This window comes from Monopterus albus, unplaced genomic scaffold, assembly GCF_001952655.1.
Source record: "Monopterus albus unplaced genomic scaffold, M_albus_1.0 scaffold40.1, whole genome shotgun sequence".
Classification (NCBI taxonomy): domain Eukaryota; kingdom Metazoa; phylum Chordata; class Actinopteri; order Synbranchiformes; family Synbranchidae; genus Monopterus; species Monopterus albus.
In genome coordinates this window covers 3,247,221-3,270,424 of record NW_018127920.1, presented here as the reverse complement: position 1 = coordinate 3,270,424, position 23,204 = coordinate 3,247,221, and the positions used below count along the sequence as shown (strand labels likewise).

The following is a 23,204-nucleotide window of genomic DNA, read 5'->3' as shown; positions in this document are numbered from 1 at the left end:
TTCTAACCTTCCCTCTTTCTTTCCTACTCTATTTGATGATACGTAGATGAGTAGATCATTGTGGCTGTTATTATTATACTTTAGTATGTGTTCAGTGGATAGTTGGCCAACACCACGCCATGTCTCTGAGGCATGGCATGAGAGTGGTACCACAGTCCAAAGTCACAGTGGAGGAGGTGCTGTTGGCTGCATTACACCAGGTGTGGCATGGAAGCATCACACATGCCTCACATACGATTAAAGCTATTACTGTGCTTCTGAAAGAGCAGGGGCTTGTAAATGAGGTTCCCAGTGAATGCTTTTTATTGTCTGAATCAAACATGGGAGGTTTCCATGATAAACATGGGGAAGGATTCTACACAAGCAGCGGAGCCTGCAATGGCCGTTGCAGTTGCTGATGAGGGGGGCCTGCCTGTCTGTCTGTACAGGGTGGTGCTGGTGGCTCCATGCCCAGGCTGGCGTTGTGCGCTCTGTGTCTGGCGCTGCTGGTGCAGGGGGCTAAGTGCTGGAGACTGTTGGTGTATGTGACCAGGACTATCATTATCAGGGGCACTGTGTCCGGTGCAGGAGAGGTGGAAACTGAATTTGTATGTGGGGAAGGACAGATTGAGGAGAGAATGAGGGGCTCAGAGCAGATATATGAGTGCTTTGCTTTGTAGAAAGTCCAAGAATCGCAGGTCTGACTGGACAGAGGCAGAGGAGTAGCCTGTTGGTTGCCATGGCAACAACGTAACAGACAGATTGTGAATCTCGTTTTCATGTTTCTGTAGCTGATGGTCTTTTTCTGAATGCTGACTTGTTTTCTTTAAAGGAGATGTACGACTTCTTGGATGAGACATATAATCAGTGAATGTTAAAGATGATTTCCCTAATGATTTCATTCAGTCAGTTTCTACTCTTCAGAAAGTTGGGTTTGATTTACTAGATGAAAAGAAACATTTCTATCTGAAGAAGAAGTACAGGGTGGGCCACAAAAAAGTAGCCTGCCTCCAAAACCATCCACTTGTTTGTTCATACTATCGCCGGAAGCATGCTACTTTTCTGTGGCCCACCCTGTACAAGGACACTTAATGCCTAAAAGATAAAAGAAATGAAACTGAAAATAGAAGTACTATGATAGTGCAGCACTGGGTGTTTCATCTCTGCTCTTTATTTTCTGTTTTGCTTTTTCCTGTTTTGTCTGCCCCTTCTGTAACAGCCAATAAGATCAAAATGACCATTTTCAGAAAATTATAAAATATCCCTATCCATTGTTTTCCACATATAATAAAACATAATAAAGACATGAGCTACAGTAAACATTTTGATTTTGCTGACAGGGCAGATAAGACATCTGGAGAAAAGAGCTAGAAATATTTTGCGTGGGAATATATTGGCCCGAAGGGACCAGTACCCGATTCTTGTTTGCTGTTGTATCTTGACGCTGAACTCTGAATCATATATTCGTTGAAGAAACGAAATAATGGTGATTATTCTCAAAGGACTTGTCCCTAGGAGTAACTCCTTGACTATACAAGTAATGGTGTGAACCATTGAGCAGCTACTGTTTTATTAATGCTGTCAGTTCAATAAAGCAGTTAATGATTAAAAGATCCAGAGATTTTGATGGTTTGCAACACTTTGAAATACAGAACAACTTTTTCTCTCCTTTAACAAGACAATATCTATAAAGGGGAAACAGACAATATATAAAAACATCACTGGCTAAGGGCTTTGGTGGCTGTGCAGATTATTCTATGACAACAAATGGAGACCAAGTAGACAAACTGAAATAAGGCATCATATCAAAATATATCAGATTGTCCTGTACTGAAATGAGTTAAGGTGAACTGAATTAAAGTGAGCAGAATAGTGTTAGGAATGTATTAGTAAAGGGGTAGCAAATCACCTCTCTGATGCTGACTGGAGAGTTGAGCAGCAGGTTGGCTGTAGAGTTGGATAGGGAGAGATTCTTGACCAAGAATTGCTGGAAAGCTGAGTGGTTCTTCAACACACTGGCCAATGTGAAACCTCCATTCAAGGTACACACACACACACACACACACACACACACATACACATTGTGTTTCCATAACTTCAGGGGACATTAAATTGAATTACATTCATTTTCTGGAGACTTACTCTAACCTTACTGTACTAGCCTAGCCCTAACCTGAACCTTACAGTAACCACCCTAAACTAATGTCAAACTAAGGCATCACTCTAAAATGATTTACATTTTGGGGACTTGTATTATCCCCCTAAGGATGTTGAGTCTCCAAAATGTGACTGTGTAAACAGATTTATGTCCCAACAACATAGCAGGCCAAACTTTAAGTGCATATTTTATTACTTCAGCCCACTTTTGCTAAACAAGACAATCAATGTAAAATATGGTGTTTCACATCTTTAACTATAATTATAAATTACATTATATTTCCAGTACCTGTCAGAACTTTTTACTCACCTTCCCATTCAATAGTGTTTTGTTTCTATTATTCTACATTTTTGATTAATAGAAAAGACACCAAAACTATGAAATAACACATACATACATGTTGCAACAAGTATATACAAAGCAAAATATTGTATAATCAAAATTTTAGATTTCTCAAAGCAGCCACTCTTTGTCTTGATGACACTTTCACACACTACTGGCAATAACTTAACCAGCTTCATGAGGTAGTCACCTGGAATGTTTTCAATTAACAGATGTGCCTTGTCAAAAGTTACCAGGTGGCATTTCATTTGTTTCTGTAGTGTTAGAGAGAATTGTCGTAAGGTTGTAGAAGTTACTATGTCTGCATTATGCCAGTTAAAATATGGGGTTTCTCAATTATCCACTTTGTTTAGTGTTACACATCTCTTTTCATTGGTACATATACTGTTGTTTACCTATCTGTGGAGGAGACTTTCAAATTAATTAATGCCGTAGCAGATCGTTGTGCTGTCCACTTGCAACACAAAACCAGCAGCAGGAGTTGTGTGAACTATCCTCTCATTTTTATTTATCCGGGCTTGGGACTGGCACAGAAGTCACTGGCTTGCAACCCCTGTGGCTAGATTATTTTTAGAAGAGGCTTTTTGGATTTATTATTCTGAAAAAAATATAGACTATTTGGAGTTATGAGCCTTGCCAGTATAATCTAGAGGTACCCAAGATTAAACATTAAATGGCTGGAAACAAGCATGCCATGGGGACTTTAACCAATATTGCCATCACAAAAAACGTGACACTACAATGACCACCTGGTCTGTGCTTAGTGGGACCAGAACCTTATAGATAGAAGAAATGAGGGGGGCCAAAAATGGCAACAGGTCACATGACTCACGTAGCTTCAGACAGTCACAAACAGCCACTTCAGATCCACTGTCCTCTGTAGGGAACAGTGGGATTTATCAGCAAATTACTACTACCCCATGATCCACCATTACTGTTTAAAAAACTGTCTTTATAGAGTCACTGGAGATGTCATCACTGTCCTTCTGTCCCTTAATCTACTCTGAGTGGGACCATCATTTTTTCAACAGGACAATGACACCTCCAGGATTTGTAAGTGCCATTTGACTATGAAGGAGCCTCAACAATCACCTGGCCTAAATGCAGCTGAGATGGTTCGTGATAAGCTAGACCACAGAGGGAAGGAAAAGCAGCCAACAAGTGCTCAGCATATTTAAATTCAAATTCAAATTTTATTTGTATAGCAGCAAATCACAACAAAAGTCATCTCAGGACACTTACAAAGTAAGGTCTAAACCTTACTATTATCACTATTATTATAGAGGAAAACCCAACAAATCCCCCTTGAGCAAGCACTTGGCGACAGTGGGGAGGAAAAACTCCCTTTAACGGAAGAAACCTCCGACAGACCCCGACTTTTGGTGGGCGGCTTTTTGCCTTGACCGGTTGGGGTGAGTGGATAGAGGAGAGAGAAAAGAAGAAAAGCAACAGGACACAAGAAACAATCAAACACTGCTCATCAGAAACATAGAGCTCCAGAGCCAGGGAAACCTGCAGAAAGGTACAGGGGGAGAGAGAGGAGACACTACGGGAGAGAGGAGACACAGGAGACACACAGTTAATGGCATGTAATAGTGGCATATAGATGCATGGAGAGAGAGGAGAGAGGAGAGGAAAGGGCAGGGGAGGGTAGAGAGGAGAGAAACTCATATGTGGGAACTCCTTCAAGACTGCTGGAAAACCTTTCCAGGTGAGCACCTCATGAAGCTGCTTGGGAGAACACCAAGTTTGCACAAAGCGGTTATCAAAGCAAAGGTGGCTACTCTATAGAATCTAAAATTTAAACCATATTTTGCTGTGTTTACACATTGTTTGCTTACTAATATAATGTATGATTTCATAATCTGATGTCTTCAGTATTAATCTACAATACAGAAAATAACAGACACAAAGAAAAGCTAGTGTTTCCAAACTTTTGACAGCTATCACATTCTTGTCAGCTCCTCTGCAAGCCTCTGTGACTTACAGCGATCCATTATACCCCTTTCTGTCTGGGTTTCAGAGATGTTTATGTGCATCTTCACAGAGGCATAATTTCAGCTTGAACCTATACACAGACTCATTTGATAAACAGATCAGTGCAGTAGTAAAAGTGAGCTTTTATTAGTTAAGATAACTATCCAAGATTATGGCCTATCATTTATGGATTTTGAGAAGGCAGTTTTAGCGTCTGTCAGTTCGAGACTTGTAATGTGCCATAAGTGGGAGAAGGGATGTGCGACATATATTGTCTATGACAATATCTTAATCGTTATTTTAATGATGTGTGAGCTGACATTATCGAGTATGTCACTTATTTTACAAAAATCTATCAAAAAGATGATTTGAGTCCACACATTCACTGCGTCATGTAGCCTGGTAGGAGAGACTACTGCATGTGCACACTAAGAGTGCACATAGGCACAGTACTACAAGTCAAGCTAATGTAGCTGCCTAAAAATGCATTAGCCAAGTTAAAACTGAGTGAACAAAAAACAACAGGAAACACAAACACAAAGCAAACTTTTGTAAAAGTGATTTTAGTGTTTGTGTGTTGTATGGAATGCATCACTTTTAAGGAAACCATATTTTACTTAAAGGTTGTTTCCATTAATATCATTAGTAAACAACAATGAATATGCTATTAACAAGAGCCAGCTAATATAATATGACATCAAACAGATTTTTGGAGGATGCAAAATATCATCTGTTTATCATTATCGACAAAATCCCAGAAAATATCCAGGTATCATTTTTTGTCAGTATGGTTCAAAACGCAGCAGCTCGTCTGCTGATGTAACCACGACCATATATCCCCAGTTCCTTCTCGGGCTTGACTTCAAGATATTGCTTTTTTTTTTTCAAGACTGTCAATGGGTTAGCAGTTCCTTACATTTCAGATTTCATACATCCTTATACTACATCTTAGATCCTGTAACCAGCTATTAGAAGTGCCAAGAGTGAGACTTAAGGTGAAAGGTCAGTGTGCCTTTTCTGTCACAGGTCTGAAATTATGAAAAAAACGACTATTAGATATCAGATCTGCCCCAACTCAGGCGATTATTACCTCTTGCCTCAAAACTCGATTTTTGCATGTGGTTTTTTATCTTTTTTAATGTCACAGCTGTTTTAATGTAGCTGGCCACTTGTCTTTTATCTTTGTTTTGCTGCTTTTCATTGTTTAGCATTTATTAATTTTTCTTGTCAATTGTGCCTATGGTTATGTTGTGTGACTTGCTGCTTGTTGTTATGCACTTTGTAACAGATGTTTTTCTAAATATTGCTTTCTAAATATTTTTGCTTTGCTTTGTTCTGACTGAAGCCAAAGTTTGCCTACATGATTAACATGGCATCTATTTCTGTACCAGCTCTCCAACAGCTCTTATCTGCATGGATAATTACATCACCTAAAGCTGCAGAATGGATCAGTGCTATCTCTTCTTACTCTGTATCTTCAATGAGTAGGCAGCAGCCTGTGTGAAGGAATTAATGTATTTAACAAGCCAGTGTTCAGTGATTGTACAGTAGGGCCAGACATTTAATAAAACAAATGACTGAAACCAATATTATCATTCCCTAATTGGCTAAGTTTCAGTCATTTGTTTTATTAATTGTCTGGCCCTACTGTACAATCACTGAACCTAACAGATATGTTCTAAGTCCGAGCGTTGATCTTATGATAAATGGTTTAAAATGATAAACTAGTGATATGTGTTGATTTCCTGTGCCACTTGCCAGTGCCAGAACTGGTCTCATCACATTTAAACACTGTGTCAAAAACTTACACACCAACAACAGAATATATATCATATATTTGAATAAAGCCCAGGATTTAGAACTTCTGGTTTAAACCAGTGATATCCAAAAGAAGATTAAAAGACAAGCAATTTCACTGATGTGTTTGGGAGTTCTCAAACTTTTTTTTGCCAATGATTCATCTTGACGTAAAGTCAACACACCAACTCATTAGATAAAGTATGATTGTATGTCAGACCTTGGCTGCTGCTGACGTTGTAGTCTGGTGGTAAAGGGGTGGAGCTGAGACTCTCCAAGTGCTGCTGCAGGGTCTCCAGCTCTCGACCCAGACCAGGCCGATCAGATGTGAAGAGTCGGTTCTGTTCAACCACTTCACTGATCCGCTCCAGCAGCTGGGTCACACTACAGACAGATTTATTATAGTCATTAAAAGATTTGTAAGACTGCACTGAAAAAAATAACAGTCTCATTGGAAGAGATGGCACTACATTTAAAAACAATTGGCATAATAAAGCACACAAAGTACTGAGAATGTGTTTTTCATAGTGAATGTACTTACGCTTTAAGAAGTTATTACTATAAATATTACATTATTTGATTATGCATGAATTTGCACTTGCACCTGCAGCTGCATCTGCAGGTATATCTAACAAAAATAAACATTTTAACCTGTAAAGTGAGTATATTGCTATTAAACTGCCTGTACGTGGCAGCAATGTATTGCTTTTAAAGTAACAAAGAAATTAAATGAATATACTCAAGTAAAGTACAAATAGCTCAAAATTGAACTATACAAAACTTGTATAGGATTTAAGTAAACAATCACTTTTCATTTGTGCCAGAACTAATGGACTCTCTTTCCGCCTCTGCCTAAAAACAGTACTTGCATCACACTGTGAATATTTGGGAGTTAATTCTTACTCTGAGATACTTTATAAATACAGAGCAGGAGCATAAAACAAAGGCGAGTGATTTGGGATGGTTATGGAACGAGATACATAGACTAGGGGTGTTTGTGAGAGAAAGTACAACGACACGGCTACAAATCATACGGATAAGCGGAGAGATTAATTAGTTCATCTGTATGCTATTACAGGTAATAACTGCCATGCTCTATTTGACTTTATTAACAGTGTTGTGGCTCTCACTCCAGTAGTCAATTAGCACCATTAAACAGCCAACTGGCTCTGTGTCTGTTGTGTTTTTGTCAATATCTAGTTACATAAAGGAGTGTTTTTGTTTATGTCTACACTGCGTGTATTTATTCTTTCAGAGTGCATTTCCACATTTTAAAGGGTAATGCTAACATTATTTTATCTCTCTGTAATATTATCACCAACCAAATGTTGTATCAAACGATCCAGTACATTATAAGAGGTTTCATATAGTGGAAATGATACAGAAAAAGGCAGAAGATGGTCAAAATCAATTCTACATTAACAGCAAGCCATAGTTGCTGAGATACAGTATTTTATTAAAAGCATAAAAATTTAAAGCTGTTGGTGGCGCTAGACAACAGAATAGAGGGTCACCGAAGTCAATAGAATTTATCCTCTGGGGACAATATACAGTAAAATTTTATCTCAGTCTGAACCAAAAAAGTGCACCAAACAGAATGGGTTTGCCATCCATAGAGTGACACTGTTAGCATAGCTAAAAATAATCATTGTAAATAAATAAAAAAACTATGCAGCAATGCAACACTTACACAGAACAAGTACAAAACAACACATCACAGAAGAAGTTACCTGGGAGACACTAAACCCGATAAACACACCTGGACATGTACTTACTATAGTTCATGCTGACTACTTGTCATTGATGTTGCAAAAAGAGAAAACGTTTAGCTTAGTTATTAAATGCTGACAACATGACTCTGATGGAAACACTGGCTGTTCACCTGGGGCTCTATTTTCCTCCAACAGGGCACTGTGTCTAAACTCCTGGCGCAAGGTGAATATGAGCATGTTCAACAATGTTTTGCAATCTTGGTGACCACAGAAGCAGCGCATAGAGCACAACATGGTGAGCAGGTGGAGTCGGGGCTGGCTTTAGTTCTGTCCAATCAAACCAGCTGCTCTCATCTCCTTTAAAGAGCAGAGAAGAAACCTGACTGACTGATATCTCTGACATGAGGACAAGGAAATATTCTTTCCCTGTATCTTCTTCTCCTACCAGTTATGTTCCACATTCTAAAATTGTGATGACAAAACGATTCATGTAGAAGTATTTCACATGGATATTTGCTCAGCGGTCTGCTAATATCACTGACCAGAAAGAAAGACTCCTGTAACCTGTAAGTATATAATGTAATTCACAGCTGCATCTAGTGTGTGAAATCCACAATTATTTTAGGGTTATTTAAAAGTTTATAAACATTTCATTGTTTTTAAAATAACAGAAATAAATCTTCCTGCGTTTGTGGTGAAACTGACTGTGGTTCGCCAGTGGATGTGTCAGCCACTTTATCTCCACCTACAGTTGCTTTCAAAGCCTATCAAACAACCATAAAATGCAACACAAGATACAATGTATGTCCCCATGGAAGTAACAATGGCATGTCTTCGTGAAACTTGTTTGTTTGAAGAATATTTAACTTAACAGTTCAGGCTTATGTGTAATATTTTAATGTGGATATGGATTCCCAAACAAAGACTGCATCTCCGGTGTAAGGACAGATGATGCATCCTGACGCACATCAACACTAATCATACTCATATCTATGCATGTGTTTATAAAAATTCTCCCACTTATCTCACCTGGTATCCCTGTTTTATTACTGTGTAATAATACAGCCTTTTAACTGAAACAAAATGGGACATAATAAGTCAACATAATCTCAGCCCAAGCCAGGTATAACTGAAACTTGACTGAGGACAATAGAGAGCACATTTCAAACCACACATAGAGAAAAGATGGAGAGTTCATTAACCTCATGGAATTGATGTGCCTCAAAGGTGATGAGATTACTTCAGGTATTTTTGGATGTCGGCAGATCGGTTTGATGATTTACTGCATCAAACCAAGCCATTTGTTAAGCACACCACCACACCATACATCCCTGCAGCACAAACAGTACGCCTGTGGTTTAGATGGAGTGCTGTAGTCACATGATACTACAGAGCCAATCACTAGAGGGAAGCCATACACCATTGTTTGCAGAGTTTGAAAAGATGACTAGCTTGCTCGCCGGTGTAGTGACATAACTGCGGAGGGTTTTGATAGCACACAGCATGTTTGTGGCACCTTGCACAATGAGCATGCAGTGGCCTATTTGGCTGGTTAACATACTCATTAAGAAATAAATTTTGTGATTCTCTTCATTAATTATGTTCATTATTATTAATATTATCACCATCATCATGTTTTTATATTTAGTTTATTTGACTACAAACCTCTTGCACTCAGGTGTGTTACTTTGAACCAAACTCTTATATTTATGGTAATTTGTGGAATGTAAGATGTTCTTATGTATATGCTGATTACCATTATATTGTATTGAATGGACCTGTCCAGGGTGTACCCCGCCTCTCGCCCAGTGTCAGCTGGGATTCGCTCCAGCCCCCCCCCAAACCCGAAGTGTGTTGCTTATGTTCAGTCTACTCTGTTGTTTTGTTTTTGTTGCTGTCACTGCAGAAAAACCCGCTTCACACAGATGGGATGTCGGAGATGGCAACAGGGTTTTCAGTGCTGTGGTGGCGATCTCAGGGTATTCTGTCATGACTTTAATCCAGAACACCGACAGAGTTGTTGTCTCGAACATACTTTTAAGGCCGCCGTCATTTGCGATCTCCAGCAGTTGATCTTCTTGTTGCACAGACCTGCTGGATTCACCTGGTTTGTTGACAAATGGGTTGCGGATCCATTCCTTGGCAGTTCGTGGGTCCTTTGTGGTTGGGAAGTAGCGCTCGAACTCTTTTATAAGCAAAGACAGGTGATCGTGCACCAGCTGGGAGAATGAAGGCTCAGGCTCAGTCTCACCCAAAATCCCCGCTAATGTTTTAAACATGTCCAAAATGCCTCTGTTGACGCGCCGTCCCCACAAATCCAGTTTGGCTTTAAATGCAGCTACTTTATCTGCCAACTTGAAGACAGTTGTCATTTTCCCCTGAAGTGACAGATTGAGTTCATTGAGCAGGCTGAATATGTCCACAAGTAAGCCAGTTTTGGCGCTCAAGTGACCGAGATGTAACCGAGAGAATGCGGTCATTTTTCAAAATAAAAGATCGTTCAGACTCAGATAATAAATAAAACGGAAATAATTAATAATTTCTTGTACGGCCCGGTACCAATTGATCCACGGACCGGTACCGGTCCGCGGCCCGGGGGTTGGGGACCACTGGTATAGATAATGGATGGATGGATGGTTTTGCAACAGTCAACTACCTTAGGCTGGAGTTTTTATTGTCACCAATATTTCTAAAAAGGGGTAAAACTATGAAGACTGTGCTATTTGCAGACTATTTTAAAGTTTTACTGAAAGTAGCTGCTTGTTGTTTTGTTGTTCTGAAGGTGTTTGTTAAGCCTTGTTCAAGTTTTCTGCCAGAATGCTAGACTGACTCCATTAAATGAATGAAAGGTTTGTGTTTTTTCACTCAAAGTCAGTCTGAACATGGCCTTAGTCTCATTTCAGCATTCTGGCAAAAGTAATGTAACGAACAAAGAATCAAATCACTTATGACAAACAACTAGTCTAAAACAAAACAAAGCAATAAATGAGACTGATAAGTGACTAAATCTACTCACGTGGAGTTCTTGTACTGCAGGAAACCAAATTCATCCCTTTGTCCATCTGGGCACAAGGACTGCATGATGGGAATGATGCCAGCCGAGGTAAGTGGAGCTGCACTGTAAAAAGCTGGACATGAAGGAAGAAAAACAGGGGCAGTACAACCATGAAGAACAAGACAAAGAAAGAGGAGGGTGGCACAGGCATGCAGAGGATACAGATTTAGAAAAGAAGGAGATGAGGACCAACAAGTAGGAGACATGTAATCCAACAAAAACCAGAAAACCAAACAGGACAAAGAGAATGAAAAAGCAGAAGGTCAGAGTCTGTGTTAGAAAGTTGGAAAGGAAGGCAGATGTCAGACTAGACACTTGAAAGGCAGCACAGCAGCTAACGGCCAGGGAGGCTCACAGAAGTCAGTATTGAATACACAAGCCTTTCATTACTTTTGTTGCACAAAAATGGCTCATGATCGTTTTTCTCATCTGTCCTTAAATTATGGCTGGACATGCTCTCAAACAGGAAAAAGAAACTTCAGTTATTGCTATAATAATCCAATGTTTCCATGGTTACTGTTCAGCTGAAGATTATCTGAGTGTGGATGCTGAACATCCGCCCACAAAACACTATTGTCCTCCAGTTCACTCTCTCTCCCTCATATCATCCTTATTATCATCTATTCCTTTGTGAGAAACAGAAGAAAATACATCTGTATATGTGACAGGTGTAGAAAGAGGAATGACCAATATTATACAACACAGTTGTAATACTATAAAGTATGTCTTCATGTTTTATGTGAATACAGAGAATGAATAATTGGTTTATTAAATTTATTACAGACAAATGAGTGAAGTCCTCCTGCTGCCAGAGGCCTCAAGGTGTGACTCAAAGCTCTTGCAAAAATTTTGTAAGTAGACCTTGGGTTAAGAATTCTTTGTCACACATTTGTTTCTAAGGTCAAGCATAAACCCTCAAGCTACATTTTTTTTTTTAATTTTGAAGACATTTAGAAACAGACATAAGTTAGCCTGTGAATGACTTGTATGAGCAGTTTATAAATGCTTTATATCCCACTGTAATGACTTGGTTTTTAAATTTTATCACCATATTGTGCTATCAATCATTCATTAATACTTATTCACCAGTTATGCCTCAAAGCAGTTATACATGTTTCAGATTTCTGGTACTTTGTTGTAGTTTAGTATATTGTTTTATATGTATATATTTGTTTGTAATATGGACATTCTTTTCTCTCAGTGTCCAAAATAAAGTTCAAAATGAAATGAAATCATAGTATAATGGGCAAAAAATCCTTAAAATACCTTAAAAATGTTTTTCCATATATTTTCTGAAGAAGTGCATTCAACACAGATGTTAGAGCTCAAATGGAGCTGATGAGTAACAGTGAATATAAACAGAAACCTTTGTTTATTAAAAATAACTCCATAGGATATTTGCAATGTCTTGTCAGTCAATACTTGTACGCTGTCAGTTTTATTACAGCCAGCCACATTCACTCAACATTAAGCAATGAGCATTAAATTAGATGATAAACATTTTATTAATGCATTCACTTTTCTTTTGCCCTTATGGAATCGTTAAAAACAGTAAAGCTTCACCAGCAAAATAAGCTTTAAAACTCTTACTGTATATGAAGCAGCCTGTGGTAGACTGGCTGTCACAACGTTTTAAATGTATCACACTCACTGAATGATAAAGCCATGTTACACACTACATAACATGCCAGAAAAGGGCTTTAATGTTTGCTGTTCCTTCTGAAGGAATAATACTTTGGAATTTTGACTGCTGTTGTTTTATCAATATTACATTATACTATGTGCAGCTGCTCTTAGCCAGGGCACTCCTGTAAAAAAGATTTTTAATCTTGGCAAGCCTCTTTCAATAAAGTTATATATAATTCAGACCTATAGCTCTTCTAAACTGAGCAATTTCTCAAATGGGTTTGCCAGAGTACATAAACCATTTCTACTATGGTAACAGCACAAAGAACAGGTACAGTTGAGTACTCTGTTGTTTAAAGAGTGGCTGTGTTTTTAACAACCTCCAAAAAACTCAGAAGAATATACTAAACAGAAGGACATACAAAAATAAATCCAGTGTGTTCAAGAGCTTGATTAAGTCTCGGGAGAATTAAACTCTCCCATCTGCATGATTCTAATTAAATGCAGTATATCTTTGTTCATGCCTTAATAGACCCTGGTGCTTTGCTTTACACCAGATATTTTTAGTACCCTTATTTATGTCCTCTGAATAGTTCTTCCCTTCTTTCAACAAAGTCATTAAAGTTCAGCAATTATGTAAAGTAAAAGAATGGCTCATGGATTTGACCCTAGAATAGAAACTAAAGCTGAATTGCCAGCTCTTACACTCTTGCTGCAGAAGGATTGAAAAAACAAAGCACTAAAAGTGGAGACCCCACTGTCTTTTCCAGATTCCAGATTTGTTTTATCTGAATTTAGGCTTTATATTCATGGCTTCAAAATTAAAGTAATACAAACATGCTACATTAGCCATAAAAGAGTTTGCAATAGTATAAAATATCAGTTTGAATAAATAATGTATTGGAGAATGTGTTGACATAAAGTAGGTCAGTACATTCAGTTCACTGACATCTGTTCTCTCTGACCATCAGGCTGAGATTAACAGCCAACAAGACAAGGGGCTGTGTTTTCCTGAGATAGGGTGCAGTGGTAAACATAAGTCTAAACTCCAGAAGAAGGTGAATATGGCTGTGTCCACTGATGTTTTGCACTTTTGGTGACCATCAACAGTGGGTCTCAGGAGTTATATGCATGCAACTTTACAAGAGTTTAATTGTTACAGCCCTAAAATAAGCAATTAATCAATAATAAACGATAAGAAAAATAGTTGGCACTGAATTTAACTTGATTAGTTGGGTCTAGCCACATAGCTGTGTGAGACAGCCAAGCGCAGACATGGCGAGGTCAGCGACTGGGTGAGTGCTACTGCTCCACACTCCAGTTCGGCGGTGTATCACGACATTTGAAAAATGGCAGAAGTTAACAGCAAAGTGGGTGACCAAGTTGTATAATGTTTGGGACACTTTATTTTACAATCAGAAAGAAGACTGTCTTGTGCCACATATGCAAAACATATCTGTTGTGGTAGGGAAGCATGATGCTAATACATTACCACCTAAAGAAAAGACAGGTTGGAGTTAATGTTACAGAAGAAGGGGAGTTTAATGTTAAGTAAATAGTCAATTTTACTTAATAATGTAAGAAATTAGGAAACAAAAATTATGATGTACTTGTTTTTAGGTAGTGTGGTTACATTGTTACATATATTATGATTCTAATTATATGTTTAGGAACATAAGACTAATGGTGGGTTGTGTAGGCTACTAATAATGGGTGCTAAATGCTTTTCCATTTGTGTTGCATTTGTGTAAGCATAAGACAAAGTTGTTTATAACAAAGTTATAATGTTATAGGTGTGTACAGGAACATTGATGACACATATGCAAGTTAAGAGTAAGCCTAAATGTGTTGAGGATTGTTTAGGCATACTTAGATTTACTTTTAACCCCCAGCAGTAGCAGTCATGTTTCTACTGGCTCTTTACATTAACATATGTTTTATGAACATACAACATAGCCTAAATTATTTTAAATAATAAAAATCTGATTTTGTTAATGCTGTAAGGACGTGTTTACTTTATAAACACTCTATTCTTTAACAAATAACTTTTGTGTAAATGCATTGCATATAAACATTGTATAACCATTGTTTAAAAGAATGCATTTATTTTTGTTCGATGGAAAATTGAGGCTTTTTATACACTCAATTGATCAATCATAGAAATAATTGATTATTTAAATAATCATTAGTTGCAACCCTAGTTTATTTATCTATTTTATGGTGTTATACCAAAAGTGAAGTGAAAAGTGATCTGTTAAAAACTGATTGCGGCCTAGGAGTGAGTAGCCTGTTCTAGATGAAACCTCACATTTTATCTACTACACCTGCAGCTGATTTTTTTCAAGATCAAACCTTCATAAAAACGGAGACAACGTATATCCCCCTAGTAGTAACAAATATATAGCTTTAAAAAAGCAGGAATTACTGTGACAAGAAAAGTCTCTTCCATTGGAGACAGTACAAAGTGAAATTAAAGATCAAATCAAAATGTACTGTATTTATATAGCACTTTAAAAACAACAGCTCATTGACCAAAGTACTTCACACTATCAGAAAATAACAGACAATATAGTATACATAGAAGAGAAACAAACAATATGACATACGAGGAGGCATAGCAATTCCACTGTGATCCAAAGGCCAAAGAGAAGAAATAAGTTTTAAGCAAAGACTGAAACACTAATAGGTCCATTACAAGCTCTATTATTAATAGGTAGACAGTTCCACAGTCTGGGGGCCACAACAACAAAAGTGTGATCACCCCAATGTTTATAATTAGTACATCTAAAAGAAACCAATTAGAAGACCTAAGGCCATGCCACTGCAAGAGTTCGTGATTTCGGTACCTCATTTTGGTGCCATTTAAATGCCTTTTGATTGAAGTATTTACCCTCTGGTACTGTGAAACGGACAAAATGGGCAACAGACGCATTACTGCACATCGTGTGCTAACGCTATCATTATAATTATGTTTCATTTCATCTACCTCGGAGGTCAGAAGTCGGAGATGGGAATGAATGGGAATGTTTTTTAATGTCGTCAACCTTCATTTTATGAAGGGTATAAATTTCACGATGTCCATTCAGCCATGGCCGCTGTTGCTCTGGCATCTGGCCGTGATGCCCTGTATATTTGTTGGAGTTACTTGACAACAGTGCAGTAGAATTTTATGTTTTTTTGCTCTTTAATACTGCTTTGTAACATCAACTTTTTCACAAACTGTTTGTTGATGACCTTCTGAGTTCTCTTGTGTGTTTTGTTGTTTTCTACATTTTTTGGGACCCATCTCGGATTACTTACACCTGAGACGAGCTCCTGGACATCTGACAACTCATTCTGGACATTTTTACCCCTGGGGCAAGTTCTTTCGACTTCTTGATCAGCTGCTACCTAGTCAACAAAATGGATGAGCTGCTACTCATCAACCAGAATAACTCAGGTTTCTCACGATTAGCAGTGTTGTGCTTTTGTGGCTTAATGACTCAATTATGGATGAACCTGTTTCACTACCCATCTTTCAAATCTTCAGAGCTGACCGGGTGGAGAAGCCCACAGGGAAGGCGAGGGGAGGAGGAGTTTGTATTTACATTCATTCAGGTTGGTGTAAAGAGGTCACAAAGCTGGAAATAAAACTTGTAACTCAGACTTAGAAGCACTATTCCTAAGCTGTAGACCTTTTTATTCACTGAGAGAAATCAATTTGTTTATTCTAGTTGGAGTGTACATCCCTCCACACTCCTCCAATAACAATGCGTCAAGTCTCACAGCCAAACAGATGACTAGCATAGAACAAATACACCCAGACTCTCTACTCTGATTTTAACCTCAGCCACGAGCTGCCAAGATACAGGCTGCACATCAGCTGTCCCACCAAAGACAAAAGTATGCTAGACCATTGTTACACTGTTTTAAAAGATGCCTATCACTGAGGCCCTCAAGCAGCTCAGGGGCTCGCTGACCACTGTTTCATTCACCTCCTCCTGACCTACAAGCAGAAACTAAAAACTGCTAAGCCTGGGACTACAACAGTGAGAAAGTGGACCAGGGAGGCTAAGGCAGAGCTGCAGGCCTGCTTCAGCTACACAGACTGCAGTGTTTTTGAAACAGCTACTACTGACATTCAGTGACTTACTGACACTGTGATCTCATACATCAGTTTGTGCGAGGGCATGTATGCATCCACTAAGACCTTCAGGACATGCAGGAACAACAATCCCTGGTTCACAGCTAAGTACAGACAGCTTCGCCATGCCAAGGAGGAGGCCTTTGGGAGCAGGGACAGGGACCAGTATAAACAGGCCAACCCCTTCTTGCTTGAATACTGTGCTTTACAGCTAAACCCCATATTCATACAGATAGGTCACTGGAGCTTCACGTAATCCCCTCCTGCTCAAATGCTTCACCATCATCCCAGTCCCCAAGAAACCCACCATCAATGGACTAAAATGACTACAGACCTGTTGCCCTGACATCTGTGGTCATGAAGTGCTTTGAGAGGCTGGTGTTGGCCCATCTGAAAAACATCACAGGCCCACTGTTGGAGCCCCTGCAGTTTGCCTACCGGGCAAACAGGTCAGTGGATGATGCAGTCAACATGGCATTGCATTACATCCTGCAACATCTAGACTCCCCAGGGACCTATGCACAGGTCCTCTTTATGGAGGCATCATCATGTCTGTTCTCTGCACATTTATCACTGTCTGGTTTGGTTCAGCAAACAAACAGGACAGGAACAGACTCCAGTGGACAGTCAGAACTGTGGAAAAGATCACTGGTGCCGGCCTGTCCTCCATGGAGGACCTATACAACTCAGGGGTCAAGAGAAGGATGGAGATTTCTGCAGACCCTTCACATCCAGGACACAAACTATTTGAACTGGACAGCACTACAAATCATTGCGCACCAAAACAACCAGACACAAAGACAGTTTCTTCCCTTGTGCCATCATTCTAATGAACAGATAAATACGTCTCTAACCATGACTCTGTCTATACTCATCACCTGGATGAATAGTTAATCAGGAGCTCGCTACAGGCACCAGTCTGATAAATGGAATGTACACAATTGTGTGTATACAATTTAATGCTTATGTGCATAATATAATGTTTATTGTATGTTGCCGAAACACACTGAGACTCCATGCCAGAGACAAATTCCTTGTACAGTATGCTCAACATACTTAGCGCAACATAAAGCTTTCTGATTCTGCAATGTACTGTTTCCTGTGCTATTTGAAACATTGCAAATGCTGAATAAGCACTAATACTGTCAATACTGACAACCAAGTAAACTTTAATACGCAGTCTTTATGTTAGGTCACTATGTCTCCACTCCTCCTGGGTGATCTGGCCTGTGCAGCGGAGAGTGTTGATCGGCACAGCTGTGGTCTATTCGGTTCTGTACCGGAAACAAATTCCTTGTGTGTAACATACTTGGCCAATACAGGTGATTATCCTTATCCTTATCCTATTCACCAATTAGCTTGAGAGTATTTAGCCTAAACTGGACGCCTTTCCTGTTGCCAGTCAGTTCTGATACGTTGTCGCTCCTCCTCTGGCAGATCTCCGTTCTCTCTACTAAGCTGGTCTGTCAGTGTCACCTGATTCCTCTCCTCTGTTCCATGTTTGTTTTACCTGTGCTCCTGTCCTTCTAGGTCTCTGCCAGCTATGCCATTCCAGCATAGCTCAATCAGCTCAACACAAGCTCCACCAGCTACCGTATGCTTCTCCAGCTCTCCTCACTCCTGCTCTACACCAGCTCAGCCAGCTACACTACTCCAGTTCAGCAGCTCCTGCTCTGCACACCCGGTGCCAGCTATGCTCTCCAACTCAGCATGTTCAGCTCGACACGGTCCCTGACTGACGCTCTGTTCCACTCCTGCCTCATCAGTCAGCCCATCACCAAGTCCGCTCCACCAGTTAGCACCCTGCCGGCGCTGTTCCATTCCTGTCTCGTCGGTCAGCCTGCAGCCAACTAGCTCCACCAATCAGCGCTATTACAGTGCTGTGCCACTCCTGCCTCTTCAACCAGCTTGCCACCAGCCCGACTCCGCCAGGCAGTTCAACTCCAGCACTACTCCACTCCTGCCTTGCTGATCATCTGACCAGCGCAGCTCCACTCCAGCTCCGTCAGCCAGCCCCTCCTTGTCTCTGCTCATATTGCCAACACTTTCCCAGCGCTGCTTCTCTCCTGCTCTGCTAACTGGCTCATCTCCTGCCCGCATTGCCCGGTACTGCCTTCCCTGCATTTCTCCCATTCGGTCGGCTCACCTCTCTTCTTGCTCAGCCAGTTCAGGTCTATACAGTGTCAGTATCAGTATCAAGACTGTTACCTATATTCTCTGTATCTGTGTATTATAAACTTTTTAAATGTTTCCAGAGTTTGAGTCCAGAACCCTGTTACCAGGCCCATTGGTCTTAACACATTATGAATTTATGTTTAGTTTTTTAAAAGTGCTAGAAGTGATGCTGGTTATTATGATGCCAGAAGAATATAATTATTGGACCACTTAAAGTAATTAAGAGAAATCAGATATCCTTTCCTCTGTTTTCTCCTTAATATATCCACGATTTTCTTCTGACTTGTGATTTTAGGCAACATCAGCAGAGAGCAACAAGAGCCAAATGACCTTGCCCTTCAAATTATGAAATTTATGCCCTGGCTTCTTTTTTTTTTAAAGTATTGGGCACCATTTTTTTAAAAGTATCATTTTAGCACTGGTATCAGAAAAACCCCAAACGATACCCAACTCTAGTGAAGAGAAGCCAGAACAGGAGTTATATGAGCATGTTTATGGGTGTTTGTCAGAAGACGAGCAGCTGCATTTTGGACCAGCTGAAGATGTGAAAGACTGATTAATTCCAGAGTAAAGGGCACTGCATTAGTCAAGTCTAGAGCTAATGAAAGCATGATTTGCCATTTCAAACTCTATAACAGAAAGGCACGGCTTGACTTTACTTAAAATTCTGAACTTAAAAAAGTTTATCTTCACCACTTAATTGATCTGTTTATCAAATTTCATTTCATTGTGAGTCCACAATTGAGAGGGGCAGTAGAACAAGAACACTCACCAATATTTACAACAAAGGTCCTATTAGTCAAATAAGACTGAAACTACTTAAGAACAGTACCTTGAATCCCTACACACTGAGCCAGTCAAGATATGAAAACTCCATGATCTACTGTATCAAAGGCAGCAGTGGTAGATGGATAGAGGATGCACAGAAAAGACATTTCAGTTATATTTGGAAATATTACTGTTAGTGCACTGCTGCTTAGCTACATATTGTCTCTGTAGTAATTATGATGAGAGCAAAAGAGGAAGTTAAGTGATGTTATAAAGTAAAGTCAGGGAAGATGTAATGTAAGGGTCAACAAAACATCCGATTTTAACTGGGAGACTGGTTCCTATTTCAAACAACATATGACCATTTCTTTCTATAACCTTAATGGTTATTATTGTATTATTATGGAGGAGGTCTCCTAACTTCACTATGTACTTAACTCAAATCACGATCTTTCCTAAAACCTAAGAGTTTTTTTGGGTATCTAAACTAGAAAAAGAGAGCACAAAGATTTAGACAGTGGTGATAGATACAAAAGGTGGTATGAAGCCACAAGAAGAGACAGGGATTATCATAAATTACATTGAGAGGAAGGGCCGCATGGAAAAGAGGCCTACTGCTCACAAGAGTGGACCTACAGGCCTTATAGGTAGTATTACAGATCATCTCAACGTCACAAGGATAAATAATCCCCCAGAAGCCCTGACCAGTCTAAAAGAGAAACTACAAAATCACCCAAGCTGGGCAAGGAGCTAGGCAGGAATGTTTGTGAAGATGAAGAAGTAGAAAATCCTCCTCAGCCAGAGGAGTTAGTGACAAAGTCTTACAACAGCTCTCTGAACTCCCAGAGGAACCAGTGTTCTGTGTCATGAAGACAGAAGACTGTAATGATTTTGAAATAGAAGAGGAACAGGTGGCTCCTATTGATTACTCTAAACACTTATCCAAACCTGAGCAGACCCACAAACAAGATTCCAGTACAACATCAACTGCGGGCCAATGAAAATCCTTGGTGTCTGGGCTTGGAGCACAGGGCAGGGAGGCATTGAACGGAGGATACAGCATTGAAGCCAAAGAAGATTCTGGACAAATGGACAATCAACCGAAGACACTGAGGATGATGGAAATAAGCTTCAACCAAATTCTAGACACCCTTTTACCCATAACAGACCCAGAGATTCTCTAAATGACCATTTCTGAGGATTTTCAAGGTGTTTTACTCAACTACAATCTTGCACTCTTCCCAAGGCTCAAAGAGATTGTGAATACAGTCTTAGCAGACATAGGGATAGAATAGAGTTGATTTAAACTTTGAGTCATGTTACAGCAACTGTATTTTAGATTTTTCTGCTGAATTACTGTTAGGTTTGCCATTACTAAATAAAATATCTAACCTGTAGTTAAAGCAACCTTTGCTTGTATCAAGAGTTTTAAAGAGTGTCAGTAGCCTCTCCTCATTCACACAAAATAACATATGTGTGGCTAAGCCAGGCCTATTGATGAAAACTTTAACAGGTTAGCTCTAGGCTCTAAACGTAATGCCCCATTAGCAGTATAAGTATACAGCGAAAATATTTTCCAGCAGCAACAACAACTGTTACAACAAGGGGGAAGACTTTTTCAATATTCTATTTTCAGGTCAGCATAGTGCTGGTAAAGAGTTAATAGGGGAGGATTTAGGGCAGAAGACAGTTAAAAGCTGGATGAGTTCCTCTGTCTCAGCCTAAATTTAAGATTAGGAAACTTGTATTTGTAAACCACAGGCAGGTTCATCTTACCACTTTACTGTGAGGGCTGAGCTGGACTCTTGTACTGGAGTACCAGGGTACCAGCTGTCACATCATGAAAGAGACAGATGGTTGTTCTGCCTAAAGCAGTGTCAGAGCAGAAATCAATTGGGCATGGAACGATGTACACTGCTTCATTTGGAGGGTTTGTTCCTTTTACAAGGATTGTATGGGCTTTAAGCAAGTCCCCAGGAACAGTGTTTGGCTGACAGGCAACGTCTCATCAGAATTTGATCCATTCAGTCCAATTAAATTTGAAAAGTCCTAAAGTGCTGGATCAGTGTGCAGAAGGCTGACAAAAAGTCAGCAGCTCCGAGGAATTGTCTGTGGGTGCTCTGAGGGTACAAAATGGTAGAAACCCAAGGAAAAACCTTTCCATGTATACAGACAGTAAACAACTTTCATTGTAATGAATGAGATGAGGGTTTAGAACATGATTCAAGATTTGTAGTGTACAATAATAATAATAAAATGGAATCTGCTTATCAACTTTGACTACACTTTCCTTCACATCTCCAACAGCAACTCCTGAGCCATAAGCAGCATGCCTGCCCAAGGCAGCGTGGATCCATCAGCTCATGGTTTGTGGGTTGGAAATGGCTGTAAACCCACAGTAGAGTTAATAATATCATTGGCCAGCTTTGCTGTGAAGCAAAGATATCTGACTGGAATACTGTATACCCGCTTCAGTGCCACTTATCATGACCTGCAATGAAGCTTCTAAAAGGGCAGCTCAACACCTGACCTCTCGCTTCACACAGTGCAACATCCTTTGCTTATATTCTGCTGTGAGGAACATGGCACCATGAACGGTATCTACAGTACTTTTATTACATACACGACTTTAAGGGAAGAGACCTTTCTTCAAAATTCAAGATCATTTGTGGGTTTTGTTACTTAATACTTGTCTGACAGTGTTTTTAATTACCTACAGTATGTTGCTGAGAAGAGTTCTTGTTGCACAGTGGCTTTGTATTTTTAAAAAAAAGTTTTATGAGCTGCTGAGTGATTGAAGTGTGTATGGTTCAGGAGATGGCCTTCCATTAGAAGTAGTATGAATCAGGGTTAGGCAAAACATATATGTATACATGCAGAGAAACACACAACCCCAAAAACAGGATTAACACACTCCAGTTAAGTTAACCTAAAGACCAAAATGTTTCTATTAATGTATCATTTGAGCCAGGATCAGGTGTCAGGAGAAAAATAAGTGATGATGACACTTACACACTGGTCCATCCAAAACGGTGACAACATGCATCATGCACAGGAAGGAATAAAAAACACCCATAAGAGAAACAAAGAAAGAAGAGCAGAAACAAGACAGAGGTGACGTAAAAGAACAAAGACAAAACACATCAAAATAAAGTATGAACTACAGGCACCAGTAAGGGCACTGAGAACAAACTAAAACATAAAAAAAAAAAAATCAACTAAGGACAGTGCAACACAATACTAAAAGGTGAACTAAGAACATACATGTAAAAACTACAGCACATGGGGGTAGGCAAATCACATATTTGTAACAGCAGCAGTTTAGCAAAATATATGTAAAGTGCATTACGATCGTGCACAGAACCACATAATATCTTTAACAGGGAGAGGAGATAAGATGACTACTACACCAGTACAGTCCTCCAACATCCATTTCCTCACTCCCACAGTGCCTTCCAAACAGCTGTGTATGCAACATGAATTTACTCTTTC

At 39.5% G+C, this 23,204-nt stretch overlaps 1 protein-coding gene across 2 annotated transcripts in view; it reads right to left on the bottom strand.

Moving 5' to 3' along the window:
- The window catches only part of abca2 (ATP-binding cassette, sub-family A (ABC1), member 2), a 136,441-nt gene that overhangs the window by 69,437 nt on the left and 43,800 nt on the right, over window positions 1-23,204 (bottom strand). For both annotated transcript variants that reach the window (XM_020599227.1, XM_020599228.1), the window contains 3 exons: window positions 10,982-11,093; window positions 6,474-6,637; window positions 1,889-2,010 (listed from right to left, as the gene is read on the bottom strand). In XM_020599227.1, coding sequence (XP_020454883.1) covers window positions 1,889-2,010; window positions 6,474-6,637; window positions 10,982-11,093 — 398 coding nt within the window. The remainder of the gene's footprint in view (window positions 1-1,888; window positions 2,011-6,473; window positions 6,638-10,981; window positions 11,094-23,204) is intronic.